Source organism: Apium graveolens, chromosome 11 (assembly GCF_009905375.1).
Source record: "Apium graveolens cultivar Ventura chromosome 11, ASM990537v1, whole genome shotgun sequence".
Lineage (NCBI taxonomy): Eukaryota > Viridiplantae > Streptophyta > Magnoliopsida > Apiales > Apiaceae > Apium > Apium graveolens.
In genome coordinates, this window is record NC_133657.1 from 165,821,583 (window position 1) to 165,839,142 (window position 17,560).

Genomic DNA, 17,560 nt, shown 5'->3' on the forward strand with positions numbered 1-17,560 from the left:
CTCCTACGATCTTCAAAGTTCTTCCTTCCATTATTATTTCTGTCCCCTCCATCTCCAGTATACTTGTTCAATCTTCCTTTTCGAATCAAAAACTCAATTTCATCTTTCAATTGCCTACACTCATCGGTGTCATGGCCAACATCTTTGTGAAACCTGCAATACTTTCCCTTATCTAGCTTGGCGGGATCAGCCTTCAAGGGCTTAGGCCTGTGAATATCTCTGTCTTTCTCAATCTCCATCAAAATCTGACTTCTGGGAGCATTCAGCTTAGCGTATTCAGTAAACTTTTGCCCAGGTCCTCCCTTCTTGGGGGTTGAATCAGGGTTTTGTTCGGTTCTAGGATATTTGTCCTTAGCGATATACTCCAAATCAGTTTTTCGTTTCTTGCCTCCAGTGGGCTCATTACTTACTACGGTCTTCCTCATACTTTCTTCAAACTTGATATACTTCCCTGCCCTCTCTTGGAGCTGCAACATGCTCTCAGGGGGTCGTTTGGCCAAAGACATCTTGAAAAACTCATCCCTAGTTCCTTGTTGCAGTGCTATCATGGCTACCTTATCATCAAGGTCTGGGACTTTTAAAGCCTCCTTTGTAAAACGATTCAGGTAATCTCTTAAGGATTCCTTAGCTCCCTGCACAAGACTCATAAGAGATGCTGAACTTTTCTCATGGACTCTTCCACTGATGAATTGCTTAATAAAAGCCTGACTTAATTCTCTGAATGATCCAATAGAATTTGGGGGTAGGCGACTGTACCATCTTTGAGCCATACCCGACAGGGTTTGAGGGAAGGCCCGACATTTTATAGCATCATTCACGGGTTGTAGCAGCAGTGCATTAGAGAATGTCCTAACATGATTAGCGGGGTCTCCCGTGCCATCATAGGCTTTGATAGTGGGCATCTTGAATTTCTTTGAGATATGGGCATTCATTATCTCTTCTGTGAAGGGTGGAGTTGGATCATCAGGATCTCCAAGGGGAAGGAGATTGCTTGGATCAGTTCTTGGGACAGCAGCCCTTCTTCTTACCGGACCATCCAGGTCTATGATAGGAGGAGGATTTCTCCCCCTAGGAGGTATGTGGGGTCTGGTGGCTTGGTGAGCCTCCAAATCACGCCTCAGCCTTTGGATTTCAGCCTCATGAGCCCTGATCTTTTCCTGCACTTCTTGGGGATTCGCCCCTGGGGTGCTTTGGGGGCGTTGCCTTCCATCGGCCATTGGCTCTTTTCCAGGATGCCTCCTTCTCGGGGCCACTTCATCATCCGAAGATTCGGAGTCTCTCTCAGTGTATGGACCAGAAAATTCCCGATCCTCAGGGATAGGATCCAAACCTCGTATATAGGGGGGCGACCGCCCTCGTGCTTCACTTCGCCCAGCATATCCGCTTCCTCCAACCTCAGGGTGAAGGGGCATCCCATAAGGGGGGTTAGTAGTAACAATAGTTGAATATTCATACCCGACGGGTCGAGAATTCACAGGTATATGTATTTGTTGAACTTGAGGATTCGTACCTTGAATCGGGGGAGTTGTCCCTTGTAGCTGGGGTTGAGTTGCCCCTGTCTGGGCTTCCTCCTGAGTAGATGCATAAGTTGAATGGGGAGGAACCTCCACGGTTGATGAAATCACCTGGGTTGTCTCTAATGGTGTTCCTTCCTCTAGAGCTCCAATTGTTCTCCGTGTTCTCGCCATGGTTGTTGTTGTGTTTCCCACAGACGGCGCCAAATGTTGTGGATAAAAAACTAAGGTTATTACTTGCTGTATTTAATACTAAGATTCGGGAGCTCAAGGCCTTTAATGGCTGCTCTCGTGTTTCGTAACTCAATCTGCCTTTACGAGATGCCTACGTATCTCTGTGAATTAGAGAATCAAGCCAAAAAACGTAGTTCTGATTGGTGGGGGTGAGACCCCTTATATAGATGTTGGGAGTCCTTGAATTGGACTTGGTATAGGAGACTTGGTGGGCAAGTCACATAATTAGAATGGACTTTGGAGTCCTAGATAGTAGGAAACTGATTCCTTATCCTTTTAGGTCCCCTTGAGGCTAATCTCCAAGGATTTATATCCTTATCGGGACTCTTTTCAACATCTGATTTGTCCCTTATTAATTAATTACGAAATTAATTAATAATCAGGGCTTTTGGGCCTTTTTTATTCCATCAGGCCTGATCTGGTCCATCAGGCTTAACCTTTCTGGTCTGAGTATCATATATCTTTTTATTGGGCCTAGCAGCCCACAGCTTGTACAATTAATGCAGTATAAATTATACAAGCATAATTTATTTATCCCTATCAAAGAGATAGTTATCAGAAGATGGATATCAGAACGTAAGTGCGGAAGGACGAACAGTTAAGGAAAGGCTGATTGAAAGGAAAGAAGATCAAGACTAAATAAAGAAGAGATATGCATAGAGAAGATTTCTATGAAAGATAGAAGACTTGGAAAAGAAGATATCTAATTGATATATTTTAGGATACAGAATCATATTCAATATCAATTAGCGATTATCTTGTAACTGTGTAGTATATAAACACAGACATAGGGTTTACACTATATGTGTTATCATAATCGAAGTTATTATTTATTGTAACCCTAGCAGCTCTCGTGATAATCTGTTCATCACTAAGAGAGGACAGTTCCATATTGTAACAGAGTTTAATAAAGTTTGTTTTCTGTTACTTGAGTTCTTTAATTCGATTTGATTATGATAAACACTGTATTCAACCCCCTTCTACAGTGTGTGTGACCTAACACAGTACCATGTACATATACATCTGCCTGTATTTTTGACTTTAGTATCACTATACCTATGATCAATGAGATATGATCATCAATCAACAAACACACCAGTCTTAATGCATTATTATTGTCCCTTAATAATAATACTCGACTAGGGACCTTTAGAAATATTGATACAATTCTCATAATCTCATTTCTAAGTCACGTACTTAGAGATATAGAATTGCATATCATATTCCAAGGACATTTATTAATCTAACATTTATATTGCAAGAAATTAAGAATTAATAAATTATAAAGAGAATAATCGATAGAACATAAACATTAATAATCCTAATGTCTTAAACTAAAACATCATAGTGTGGTCTCTAGGGCACAAACACTAATACTCCAGACATAAGTCTTCAAGATCAAGTTGTTTAAAATCTGGATTGATTTCTCCCAGATTTACTATGACCTTTGTAATATTTTCAGAAACCTTTTTGTCCACCATCTCCTGCATTTCACCCATCATTTCTTCCCTTATCGCCTTTTTCAAATCCTTCATATCAGCAACATAAGTACTAGAACTAAGAAGCTGTTATTGCTGATCTTTTTTCATTTTTCTATATTTTCCGGATCTGCCTAGAAGCCAGTTGGGACCATGGCTGGGTTTTTTGACTTGGTCATCACCGATATCTTCAATATTTGGAGTCTACTAATAAACATGAATAAACAATATCACAAACACATTAAAACTGAACGTCTCTCTGAATCAGGAAAAACACATAATCTTGTAGAGATGGAAATGACTAAAATAGTTAAATAATTGTAATATTACCGTATAATGTCGTCATGGTTTCCGTTTGTGAGTGTTAGAGTAAATATCATCTTTTGGTGCTAATTCTTTTGGATTAATTTTCTTTTATACTTTCTGTGAAAAAAACGAGGAATGGCAATGTCAAAACAATATAATGCAAAAAATATAAAAGTGAGGATTAAAACAGAGGAAAAGAAGTCAACTTTTAAGCGCTGGAGATATATTTTTCTTGCCAATTTGAGCAAAACTTTTACGACCAGTTGTGTGTGTTTCTCTAATCAACTAATTTGACACATCTTTCTCGAGGCCTAATTAACACAAAATACAATAAATTTGACACATTAATTTAACTAATAAAACCAAAAATCCAACAAATTTAATAAATATATTCACATGCATACATACATATACACGTATAATTAGAAAAAGATGAATATTTTACTTCTAATTGAAGATTGCTGCTCAAAGTTTTCCTCAATTAGTTTTGGGGTTTTGGGGCTTTCGCTCTATTGAAGATGGGAGAAAGGTGTGTTTAGACAGAAAAAGAGAGGAAATGAGAGAGAGGGAGAGGGGGAGAGAGAGAGAGAGAGAGAGGTGGAGAGAGATAAGAGATGAGTTCAGCTGAGTGATGAGAGAGATGAGAGATTAGGTCGGGAGAGACATGAGAGAGAGTGTGCTGAGAAATGAGAAAGATAAAAGTATTTTTTTTCATTTTTTGTTAAAATGAATGAAAACTTTTGGTACCAAAATTCCAGTATCCCGCCGAATGAAATTTCAGTATCCCGCCTCTTTTTTTTGTACTAATTTTAGAATTTTGCGGTAAAATGAGTAAAAAGTGTTTCATCTATTATAACGCTTTGCTAAAGTATTACAATTACTCCAAAAAATTCAAAAGTATCTTCTTCCTTATAATACTTTCTGATTTTATGCAACATTCTTAAAAACATTGTAATAGACTACTAAATTTTATCTTTATAGCAACACATTATGTAACACTGATAGATATTGGGCTTGCAATAGCCCATATATGATGTAGTGTCTCCAGTATTCTCAAACCAACAGTCACGGTTATACCCACTTTGAAATCAAGGCTCAATTTATCCAATTCGTCTCCAATGATTCTTTCACAGGATTGTCCAGTGAAAATCCTGTTGATCATCTTGAATGTTTTCTGGAAAAATGTGATACGATAAAGCTGACCAATGTTAGTGAACATGCGATAAAGCAGTAATTATTTTCATTCTCTATATGTGATCACTACACCATATATGGCCTCTAGCAACACTGAAAAAAGTATAAAAATGAGAAGAAGAAAGAGTTACCTAAAGCAAAAATTTCACCTTTGGTTACACTTTTTAAAAATTTGCTTGTGCTGGATTTGCTCCTGCTACAATAGAGGTATAAGGTAAAACTTTTTGAACCTGTTGTAATACGGGTAAAAAATATTACAAGAGACTACCTATGGTAACACTTTCGCTCTCTATGGTAACACCACGCAGGTGTAATAATAGTTCATTATAACACCCTTAAAGTTATAGTAACACCCATATTATTTTACCATAAACTCTTTTGCAACATGATATTTGCTAATGTAATGCAAGATTAAAAATAGTTCAATTTTCTGATAACATATTTATATCTTACCGTAATATTGCTTTTTTAACACTCTTGCATTTATTGTAACAGTTTTCCTAGTTTTACCAACATAAAAGTATATATTGGTTACACTTTTTAATTTTTCAAATGTAGTAATTCAAATCTACTCAACATTAAAAACTTAAATAGATATTTAACTTTGAACTATAAACCAAAGTTCAAATTTAAAAAATACAAAGTTAACACATAAATAAATATCACATTCCCACTATGGTTCAAGCTAACAATCTTATTAAAACATAAATCCAGAAAAACAACCAATATACTATAAAGTACTCTTATTCCATTGATGCTATTGACTATCAACTTATAAATGAAGCTAATTTATTCAACATGTTCTCCGCCTGCAAAGTAACCTTCAGTAATTCAACAATTCAGTACTTCTATTTCACCACTTGAATTTTGTAGGAAGTACTACAACAAATTATTTACATTGTAGAAATTTGATTAGAACTTTGTAAAACAAATTATACATCTGTTGAACTTACAATCGATTAAACTTAAAATTTTACCTTTTCAATGAGAGAAAGACTGTATAATCTGACTTTCTCAATATCCATTTTTTCCTTGCTTTTGTTGTATAAATTGTAGTTGTCGCGGCATAAAATGATCAGAGATTTATAAATTTTCTAGGTTTAGTTAAATGACTATAGTACATGTAATTTTATTAATATTTTAACTTAAACACTTGAAGCAACTTTAAATTCTCAATGTCTTCTTCATTCATCAAGTGCTTAAAAGCCCTTATTTTGCGCAAAACTACGATATCATATCGAAATAAGTAATCTCAACGAATTTTAACTTATAAGTCAGAAGCAAAAAATATTGGACAACGGATATATATTATATACAATAAAAATAATATTCATATTTATCATAAATAGACTAATATCATAATAAAAAGGCGGCTGATGACAAAGTAGTCACATTTTATTTGACAAAAGTGTCTGTACATGACAACTCCATATCAAAGGAAAGTAAATCGAGAAAAACTTTTTATCTAGAAGATTAAACACTTATGTCTTAAACATCAAAAGAGTCTAGACCAAAAAAGATACCTCTGGATATGATGAAGTGATCTCAATCTGGATTTTTTACTCATGACACTTTTCGAAGATTTTGTGTCATATTATTCTTCCTCAATATATGCTTTGAGAGATCACATAGTAACATGAAAAAATTATATAAGTTCATATGAAGATGACTGTGTCAAGGTGGTTAGAATTGTTAGGAATGAACATTACAATAATGAAATGAGACATAAAATGCAGCCAATCATTTAGCTACTTTTTATGTAATATGTTAAACTCATGTGTGCATGTAAAAGCATAATACTTCAAAGAAACCAGTAGAAGCGGCAATAAATTAATTTTTTATGTTCATGGTAGTTGGTATTATAAATCATTCTTCAAAAGACAAACTCCACAATGCATCTGTTATTAAATCAAGTTATTTTAAGGTATATATTTATCTACTAGAAGATAACCTGTGAACATGGGATGAGACAAAAAGTTTTGATATTGCATATGATTTTACTGAGTAATTTTAATTGGAATTTAAAATAAATAAATGCAAGTATTTTAACGTAAATAAACTAGAATGTTATTATACTTGTATATATATATTATTATATTGGCAAGTTGTTAATACTTATAATAATATTTTACTTTTATCTTTTAGTTGTTAAAGATTATAACAGGACTTTGTACATATAAATATATATTCTACCTAACCAAATTCTCTTGTAGCAGTATTTTTAAGGATTTTTCCTAATTTTTTATTAAACTGAAACAAGTACCATTCTCAGCCTGAATGAAGTGAAAAGGAAAAATTCATAGCCAACTTAAACAATAAATAAAATTGTTAATTGACTTTATATAAGCATACTGTTTGACTTCTTTTTTATATACTCTAGTAGAATTAGTTCTTACATCAACATAGTGTAGTAACAAGGTACTCTTCCCCGTAATGTATGAAGAGACAACACATTTCTTAAATAATAATTTTTAATATTTGAACAAAAATAAAGGGACACAACTATTTATTTTGTGGAAATTCAAAGCAAAAACCTAATGAGCCATTAAAATAGCTCAAAATTTTAAAATTTTATAGCCAAAAAATAAAACAGTAACAGTTTCTTTCAATGTGTATGCTACAAAAAGAAAAATGCTTACTTTATTAAGAAAAAAATTCATGTAGATCATCTTAGTCCCACTAATAATCTACTGCTGCAATTCTTTAATTGGGTCATATGAGCATCCTATTATTTAGGTCATATCTTGAGTTCCAGAAGTTTGAATTGGATGATTTAATAGTCCACGTGAAGATAACGGATTTTTTTTCATTCTACAATGATCCAAATATCAAATTAAAACTTATGCGGCCCAGAGTTACTGAGGGGGTGATGGGGGGAGAAGGGGGGGAGAGAGATAAACATATACAGAGAGACGGAGATTACTACTTTTCTTTTTGTAAAAGATTGATGGTTTTCTTCTCTATTCTCATTAATATCAATTATGTGTTCTTATCTTATGTGTTTTGTTAATCTAGTCACGAGTGAGTAGATTTTTAGTCTAGGGTTAAGTTGAACCCTAGTTATGATTGATGTGTGATTTCCCAATCCCCCAAGTTAGTTATATTACATGTCCTTGCTTATTGAGTTATTTTTAAATAACAATTATATGTTAGACGTGATTATATGTATTGTTTGAACCAATATATAATTATCAACGAAAGTGAGAAATAAGTGGTTGTGATTTATCCAATAAGAACATGAATTTCTTCATGAAAATAGGTAGAACGGATTGTTAGGAAGTTAAGATGATGTGTTTAACGTCTCTAAATTACATGATACCATGAAAATATGATTGATTGTATTTTAGAGTAGTAATTAATATGCGAGAGAGGTTATTGGTATTTTATAGGGCGCGTCTTTCCTCTTGAGTAGTATATGACTGATTGGGGCAGGAAATCGTAATTGCTTTGATTAATGCTAGCGGGGATACTTAATTCTAGATGTTTTTAGTTATTTGATTAATACAACATTTTGCCTTTAGGTATAATTTTAGTTAAACAAACTCTCGATTTTTATTGTGTTACTTGCTTAGTTAAATCGAGTCAAGAATTACTAGTGATTGGTACTTTTGTCTCTATGAGATCGCCTCTGACTTACCTAATTAATTGTTAGAAGGATTTTTTAGATATCATTATTTGATAGGCATGCGACAACTTTGTCATGGATGATGAAACAATTGATGATATAGAGATTTTTACCAGAGGGCTATGAGTCTAAGATACATATTGATTGTAAATAAGAAGATAATACGGCTCAATATTATGAACCGAATCATGTTGAGAATGTGTTCGATATATAAAAGTCCTCAACCAAATTTGGGTAGTTTGTTGAATGTATGAGATAAAGACGCGATTGAGTTTGATTATGTTAATATGAAAAACCATTTGAAAAGAGTGGAACAAGTTGGAGAATATTATGAGATAGCAAGTTTTAAAAATCGTCTGTCTACGGATTATGATGAAATTCATGTAATTAAAGAACATGAAAATAACGAGGATGGATAAGAAAGCAAGTAAATCTCGATGATGTTTATGAAGATGAAAATGATGTCGAGCTACATGTTAAAGGCGTACCAAATTTATCCTTAGAAACTTATATATTGGTGAATAATTTGCGATATCAAAGCTTAACTCATACAGTATGCAAGGTGAGTCTCCAAATTTTTGGGATTGTTGTGAATCGTCAATATCACGATAATATTAATTTCAATGATATGGTAGATAAAATCAAGCTGACTTCACAAATTTACCTAGCACCCTATATTATTGTTTGGAATAAGTCACTGGTTGTCACTACCGTAAGTGAAAATTATGTGATAGACATTGATAGTTCGAAGTGCAAAGATACTACATTTTATGATATATTTGATGTAGATTCAGGTGAGTTAGTAATATATAGATCATATCATTTTTATTTGAATTTATGTCACAAAAGTTGGGAGAATAAATTGACAATGATGGAGGGCATGTTTTTATCCATTGAACGATATAAGTGTCTAGAATCCCTCTTTTAAATTTGTGGTGCTTGTTTATACAAGTAATGGGTTCAAAAAAGTTGAAGTTGGTTCAATCTCTAAAATCGGCAGTGGTTAACAAAAATGCGGTTGCATTAGTTCAAGTGTTATTTTCATAATATTTTAATCTTAGCGGGAATTTCATTTATAAAATTATAATATCGTGTTTTCTTATAAATATACCAACTTGGAGAGATTATAAGGAGAAATAAAATGTAGTTCATTGTCTAGGTGAGAACTCGAGGTCGATTTTTTTTGAAGTGGAGGAGTCTGATGTAGGAGGATTTTTGGTGCATATTAAGGGTGTGATGAATGCGACAAGACCAAAGACATGATATATGTTGAGTATTGTGTGACCATGCTGATGAAAATATATGATGACATGATCACACCGCCGCAGGATTGCATGAACATGCCAATAGTGGAAAAGTTAACAATAGCTTTTTACTATGGATTGTAGATAAATTTAACAATATGGATGGTAGATATTGCATGCTCATACTCAAAACTCCATGATCACGCCGTTTTTAATTATTATTTATGTTGTTCAAGACATGCCTGAACAATAACAAGACTAAGTCAAATTGACAACCCTAAGTAAGTTGTATTGTAATCTTAGTTTGCATTTTGTATTGTAACATTTAAAGTCTTTAAAATTGTCAAATAGCAGACTGAAGTCTTTTTCTTTAAACAGTATCAAGCCTAAGAATTCTATCTGGAAGAAGATCAAGAAGATCATGCCTCAGGAGAATTATGAAGAAGCTTGGAGTTGAATAAATCTGTTTTGAGAAAAATGTTCTAAGTCAAGATCTCTACAAGTCACAGATTTAGTGTTATAGAGAAATCATTCGAGAACTCCAGAATGACTTATAGAGAACTCAGGAAAGCTATTAGAGAACTCAGAGATATCAACAAGCCAAATTGAAGACATGAAGATTGGGGATATCGACAAGTCATTTCTTCACTAGAGAACTCAGAGATATCGACAAGTCAAATATCACTAGAGAACTCTGAGTTATCGACAAGTCAAATTTCACTAGAGAACTCAGAGATATCGACAAGTCAAAATTCATTAGAGAACTCCGAGTTATCGACAAGCCAAATATCACTAGAGAAATCTGAGTTATCGACAAGTCAATAAGTCACTAGAGAACTCAGAGATATCGATAAGCCAAAGTGAAGATATGAAGATGAGAGATCTCGACAAGTTAAGTTCTCTTATAGAGAACTCTATAAGTCAAATCAACTATAGAGTAATGAGAGATCTCGATAAGCCAATATACTTATCGAGATGTTAAGCTCTTTATATACCAAACTGGAGATCTAGAGGTAAAACTTAAAGTACAAAGTGCAGACCAGTTCAATATCCAAGATTAACAATCAACAAACAATCCAACCAGTTGAATTGACAAGTCTACAAAAAACATCTTGAAGAGTGTGCAAGATCAAGGGTGAAGATTAACTGACAAAGAAAGATCAAAGTTAACACAGTATGCAAAGATATGCTAAGCCAGAAATGGAAGATATACTTTTCCTAAAATGGAATGATTAGTGACAATTTACTAAAGTGAATAGCATATCTTTTTATACACTGTGTAAACCAATAGTTAACTATCATATAAAGTTAACACTGGTCCTTTGTTAGATGTAACAATTTAGATCAGAAAAATCTTGTATTGATTCCCTCAAGGAAGAAGCTAAGCTTTTTAGCAACAAAGAGCCTAGAAATTTTATAGCAAAACATTCTTAATTTTAATATAAAATTAACTGAGTTTTGAAATATTTGTGTTGACTGTTATTGCTTGTTTAATTTCAGTATTAACATATCTCACTACAAGATTTAATTTACTTTGTTCACAACCATAAAAACTTCAAGAAAAGCATAAAAACACAAAAACACATTCACCCCCCCCCCTCTGTGTGTAATTCATTACCTAACAATTTATTTTTAATTAGGATTTGTTTTTATTTTATTTTAGGATTTTCTATCCCTACATACACAATCTTATTATGTAACAAATGATCTATATTTTAAAACCTAAGTGTTTTTCTCTTATATTTCTTGTGAATTCAAGAAAACTTGTGGATTAAAGGTTTGTCTTGTGGATTTAAGGCATTAAAGGATTTTTCGTGTAACGTTCCTTTCGAGTTGCGAGGATTAGCGCTAGCTTTTACCGAGCTTCCCTGCTTCCAACCATAGAAATTTCTCGAACAACCTAAGAGCATCTTCAATGGTGGTGCTAAAAAGAATGTCAAAATGTCATGTGCCGTGATATGGCATAACACTCTTGTTGGCTCCCCATTGGATGCTTAAGGGTACCAACCAAAGTATTTAATTTTTGGCACCTTTTGGCACGCTGCCAAAACGAAAACAATGTTATATATCCAAATAAATGTTAGGAGAAAAAACACACACGCATATTCCAGATTCAATTCTACCAATACAGAGTACGCACACAAAACATATATATCGTGGAAAAACTCACGTCCCAACTTGTATAACTAATCCAAATAATTATCAAACTAATACGTGAGCCAACCAATACTCAAGCATCTCCCAACCGATAACTAAGACGACTACTTCTCTTAAGCATACCTATCAAACATAATATGACTATGTATGTATAGCCATCCAAAATTTAGCCAACATAACATACCTAATCTGATTACAATAATAATTGTCAATCCATACAGTTATTATCCAATCCATTTATGATAATTATTGTCTACCTATACAATTATTATCCATTCCCATTATTATGATAATAGTTGTCTATCACCAAGCTCAACCAATCATCTTGGGTTGAAACCCAACAATCCCCCCTTCAATCTAATACTCTAGATCATATTGAACAATAACCATCAAAATATCAACGTCCATTCTCCGATGCCTCCCCTCGAACAAGAATCAATTCATCTCGTTCTTCTAATTTTTTAGAATCACTAAAACCCGTATAGTGAACTCCAAACTATCGTTCTTCATCATAATGACATATACATCCAAAAAATCCTGTGCATCAACCATAAGTGTCTCATTTCACCATTGAATCAATCGATCCTTGCTTTCAAAGTCATTCGGCCTCTTTTGAAGAACATCACGACCATCATCCAAATTCATCATCTGGTTGATTATTCATCAAAGTGTTGAAACTATTGCAATGATCCCGTCCATCTTCCATCTCGAGTCCGAACGAATTGGTCCATGGTGCAAGTCATCTGCCATACCGCACGAAACTTTTCTAGCAAATCCATTAACATACTCCACCATACCAATTGAACCTCTAATTTTCCTCCAGCCCAATTCATCAAGAACCCGAACCTCGACTCTGATACCACTTGTTAGGAGGAAACACACACACATATTCGAGATTCAGTTCTACTAATATAGAGTACGCATACAAAATATGAATGACGCGGAAAAACCCACGTCCCAACTTGTATTATTAATCCAAACAATAATCAATAATACATCAATATATAATACCTCAATGGTTTCCTAAATTAATACTTGAGCCAATCAATACTCAAATATCTTCCAACCGATACCTAAGACGACTACATTTATTAAGCATACCTATCAAACATAATATGACTATGTATATATAGTCATCCAAAACTTAACCAACATAACATACCTAATCCGATTACAATAAAAATTGTCAATCCATACAATTGTCATTTCATACAATTATTATCTAATCCGATTATGACTATTATTGTCTATGCATACAAATATTATTCATTCCATTATGATAATAATTATCTAACACCAAACTCAATCAATCATATTGGGTTGAAACCCAACAATAAAGACATGTACTTTCATATTTATTTTTAATTATACTTGTAACTAAATAGTTTGACAATTATGAATGTTAATTATTGGAGTAAATTTTGACAAGATCTGTCAAAAGTACAATTAAAAGACAAGGCAATAGTATATTAATATTATTGATGAGTTGTCAATGAACTTGATTTAGCACCTCATGCTCTAACATGAACACGTATGCGGCGAAATTAGTACCCTGCAAATGCCGACTCCTAAGACTCGGGGTATCAATCGTTTAGTGCTAAATTCTTAACCTATAAGAGATCAATATAAGTTCAAGGAGTTTGGATTTTCACACACTCCTTAAGATTATTGACATTCCATTTTACTTACTTCTGGATCTGGTTCCCTGCGAAAAACCAGAACTTATTTTTACGCAGAAGGTGCTGACGAGCCACCATTTTCAACTGGCATTATTTTGTATGTGTCCAAAACTCTGCAGCTACACATCAAAACCTGGATTTTAAATTTAATTGACTCTTTATTTGAGTCATGTTATGTACAGGCCAATATGATAATGATAAGCTATTAGATCAACTAAGATATGACAGTCATCTGTTCTTAATACATGAAAGCTGCTGATAAGAATAGTACTAAGAGATTAAAATATAATCAGTACGGCATTGTCCCCTGCACTTCCAGACGACCAGATTATTATATACACAGATAAATAATTGTTGCTTCAATTGAACTTTTAGACCCCATGAAAGGTTAAGATTGACTTATCTCAAATGATTTTTGTCTTCATCAACTTGACTATACTAGGAACAACTTATTTACATAAGATTGCTGCAAATTTTGAAAGAACATTTATCATAATCACAGTCCACAGACATGTGCATGGATTAAAAACTATATAATGGTAATCATAATACAAAAAATATACTATATCTACTATACTGAACATTCCTATCCTTTGGGATGCTTGATGAGGCTACTACTTTTCATAATTTGACTTGGAAAACTAGGTTATTTTATGATATTATTATATTAGAGATGTTGCATAATGCAACCATTGGTAAGCTTCACTGGCTTATACAGGGTTTATCAGAAACTTAAAATGTCAACCATGAAGGCCTATATAAAGCAAGACATCTCAAGAAATATCCAGAACATCCTTTCAAACAATACTTGAGAGTAATGCACTAACTTTCTCAAGCTTTATATCACATCAAGCACTGGTAATTAAAGAAAAATGGGTGATATTGAAGGATCACCAGGGAGCTCAATGCATGGAGTCACTGGACGAGAGCCTGTTCTGGCTTTCGCAGTGGCTTCACCGATGGTACCAACTGATACAACAGCAAAATTTGATTTACCAGTTGATTCAGAACACAAGGCTAAAGCGTTCAAGCTATTTTCCTTTGCCAATCCTCACATGAGGACTTTTCATCTTTCTTGGATTTCTTTTTTTACCTGTTTTGTGTCCACATTTGCTGCTGCTCCACTAGTCCCAATCATTCGCGATAATCTCAACCTTACAAAAGGGGATGTTGGAAATGCTGGAGTGGCTTCGGTGTCTGGCAGCATTTTCTCTAGGCTTGTAATGGGAGCAGTTTGTGATCTTTTGGGACCGCGATATGGCTGTGCATTTGTCATCATGCTTACAGCCCCAACTGTGTTTTGTATGTCATTTGTGGCGGATGCCAGCGGTTATATAGCTGTCAGGTTCATGATTGGCTTCTCCCTCGCGACATTTGTTACGTGTCAGTATTGGATGAGCACCATGTTCAATGGTAAGATTATAGGCACCGTGAATGGTACTGCAGCCGGATGGGGAAACATGGGCGGAGGAGCAACTCAATTGCTCATGCCTCTTCTCTACGACATGATCCAACGTGCAGGAGCTACTCCATTCACTGCCTGGAGGATCGCCTTTTTCATCCCTGGTTGGCTTCATGTGATCATGGGGATCTTGGTGTTGACACTTGGTCAAGACTTGCCTGATGGGAATTTAGGTACTTTACAAAAGAAGGGTGATGTTTCGAAAGATAAATTCTCCAAGGTTAGTTTGGATAACACCTTATTCCTTGGTAACATTTTTAATACGAGTTCTGAATTCAGAACCTGTTCAAATTGTTCGTTTCTGAATAATTGACTTGTGTTCTTTTCAATGTTCAGGTGTTCTGGTATGCTATCACCAATTACAGAACATGGATATTTGTCCTTTTGTATGGATACTCTATGGGTGTGGAATTGTCGACTGACAATGTCATTGCTGAATACTTTTTTGACAGGTACTGTTCTTTTTTATATTGTATTAATATTTAGAATAATAATATTTTTTTATCATTTAAAGTAACCTTGTGAAATGTCCAACACTGTGACAGATTTGATCTAAAACTCCAAACTGCTGGCATTATTGCTGCTACATTTGGTATGGCTAACCTTCTGGCTCGCCCCTTTGGTGGATACGCTTCGGATGTGGCTGCGCGAAGGTTTGGAATGAGGGGAAGGCTGTGGACTCTCTGGATACTACAAACATTAGGAGGACTGTTCTGTATCTTCCTTGGCCTCTCTAATTCCCTTCCAATTGCTATAACAATGATGATTATCTTTTCTGTCGGAGTTCAAGCTGCATGCGGCGCCACTTTTGGCATCATTCCTTTCATTTCACGTCGATCCTTAGGAATTATATCCGGTATGACCGGTGCAGGAGGGAATTTTGGGTCAGGATTGACACAGCTTCTGTTCTTTACGAGCTCACAGTTATCGACAGCAATGGGCTTAACATACATGGGAATTATGATAGTAGCTTGCACCGTGCCTGTGGCATTTGTTCACTTTCCTCAGTGGGGTAGTATGTTTCTTCCACCATCAAGAGATGTCGTTAAAGGTAGTGAAGAACATTACTATGTTTCTGAGTGGACTGAAGATGAGAAGCAGAAGGGTATGCATCAGGGAAGTGTTAAATTTGCAGAAAACAGCAGGTCAGAGCGCGGCCGTCGTGTGGCTTCTGCGCCAACTCCTCCTTATGCTACCCCGGATCATGCTTAATGGTGCATGGACAGGAAACGATATGAACTGATATTCATAATAAAAGGATTTAGGCTGGATTTTCATATTGTAAGGTCAAGCTATTCTTAATTTTTTTGTACTATGTACCTTATGATAGTTTAGTTTTATCACACATGGTTTTACTTCAGAATTTTTACTGCTAAATGAAGCCTATTTAGCTTAAATCAAATGTTAATACAGAAACTACTATTACTACTATTGCTCAAATCTAAAAATAATTTCATTTAGAAATTACTGCAAATACATACAGAATAGAATCTTTGTTTAACTCCAGACACTGCATACTTTCTGGCTTTTGCAGCCACAACACTTCAGAGTTTAGATTTAGCAGAAAAAATACATTATAGTTTAGACAGTCGCACAAGGCTTGTGATCTACATACGTTATGTGCTTCAACTTCAGCAGCAAGAGAACTTATTGACAAAAACAACTCAATTCTCAAAGACTTCATTAGAACAGCAGAGTCACTTGATCATTCTATAAGGCTATGTGTATAGCGGTGCCAGCAAGAACATCACAAGTGTATTTTGAGAATTATTTCAATGTTATTTGGGTTATTTATGCTAATATAAAATTAAACTAGTTTCATTACTCGTGCACAATTTGCACGAATTCTAGTGTTTTTTCGTTCATTACCTGTACAGGACACTACAAGGTACATATGCATGCTAAAAAATTAATTATTAACACCAGATGAGACACACGAGAGAAACAGTCATTTTATCATGAATGAAAATTTTTAAAAATAAAAGATTTGAGGTGTTGCTACATATAAGTAATGAATACTAAAATTCAATCAAATAGGCATTATAGCATTGAATTTTAGGTCACTTGATTGAGCTCTAATATTAGCATTTTTGGTGCATATTAAGAGCATGATAAATACGTAAATAGAAAAGAAATGATGACGTTGAGTACTGCATGATCATGCTGCTCAAAATATATATAATTCACGTCGCTCAATTGTATGATCCCGTCAAAAGTGGAAAAATTAACAATAAATTTTAATTATAAATGGTAAATATTGCATACTCATGTTCATGATCACTCTGTTTTGCTGTTTTTAATTATTATTTATACTGAATTAGGATTTATTTTTACTAAATAACATTTTTAAAAAATTAATTAATTAAAGGGTATTTCAGATAATTCTCATAAATTATCTAAAAAATTATATCACAAAGTTGGAAAACATTTTCATATGAGGAAACCTAATTAGCATCAGTCACTGAACTGACAAAGGAAAAGCAAAATTGTGGCCATTGAAATAGAATTTTGAGCAAGGATTTGCGCCGAAAGTCGGTGGCCGAATCCATCTTAAAGCGACTTTAGTTCATCAGTTTGTTCTCCAATTATCAACAACATGGATATTATTTCATTGCCAACTGATTCAGACTTGTTAGTGATGATCAACTTCAATCTAGTTCAGCTAAT

The 17,560-nt window shown here is 34.2% G+C and overlaps 1 protein-coding gene across 1 annotated transcript; it reads left to right on the top strand.

Annotated features, from left to right (window-relative positions):
• Positions 1-14,229: 14,229 nt before the first annotated feature.
• LOC141696833 (high affinity nitrate transporter 2.4-like) lies at positions 14,230-16,238 on the top strand. Its single transcript, XM_074500956.1, has 3 exons — positions 14,230-15,113; positions 15,230-15,345; positions 15,439-16,238. Exons 1-3 carry the CDS (start codon positions 14,304-14,306, stop codon positions 16,103-16,105), a joined length of 1,593 nt encoding a protein of 530 aa, XP_074357057.1. The 5' UTR covers positions 14,230-14,303; the 3' UTR covers positions 16,106-16,238.
• Positions 16,239-17,560: the final 1,322 nt, after the last annotated feature.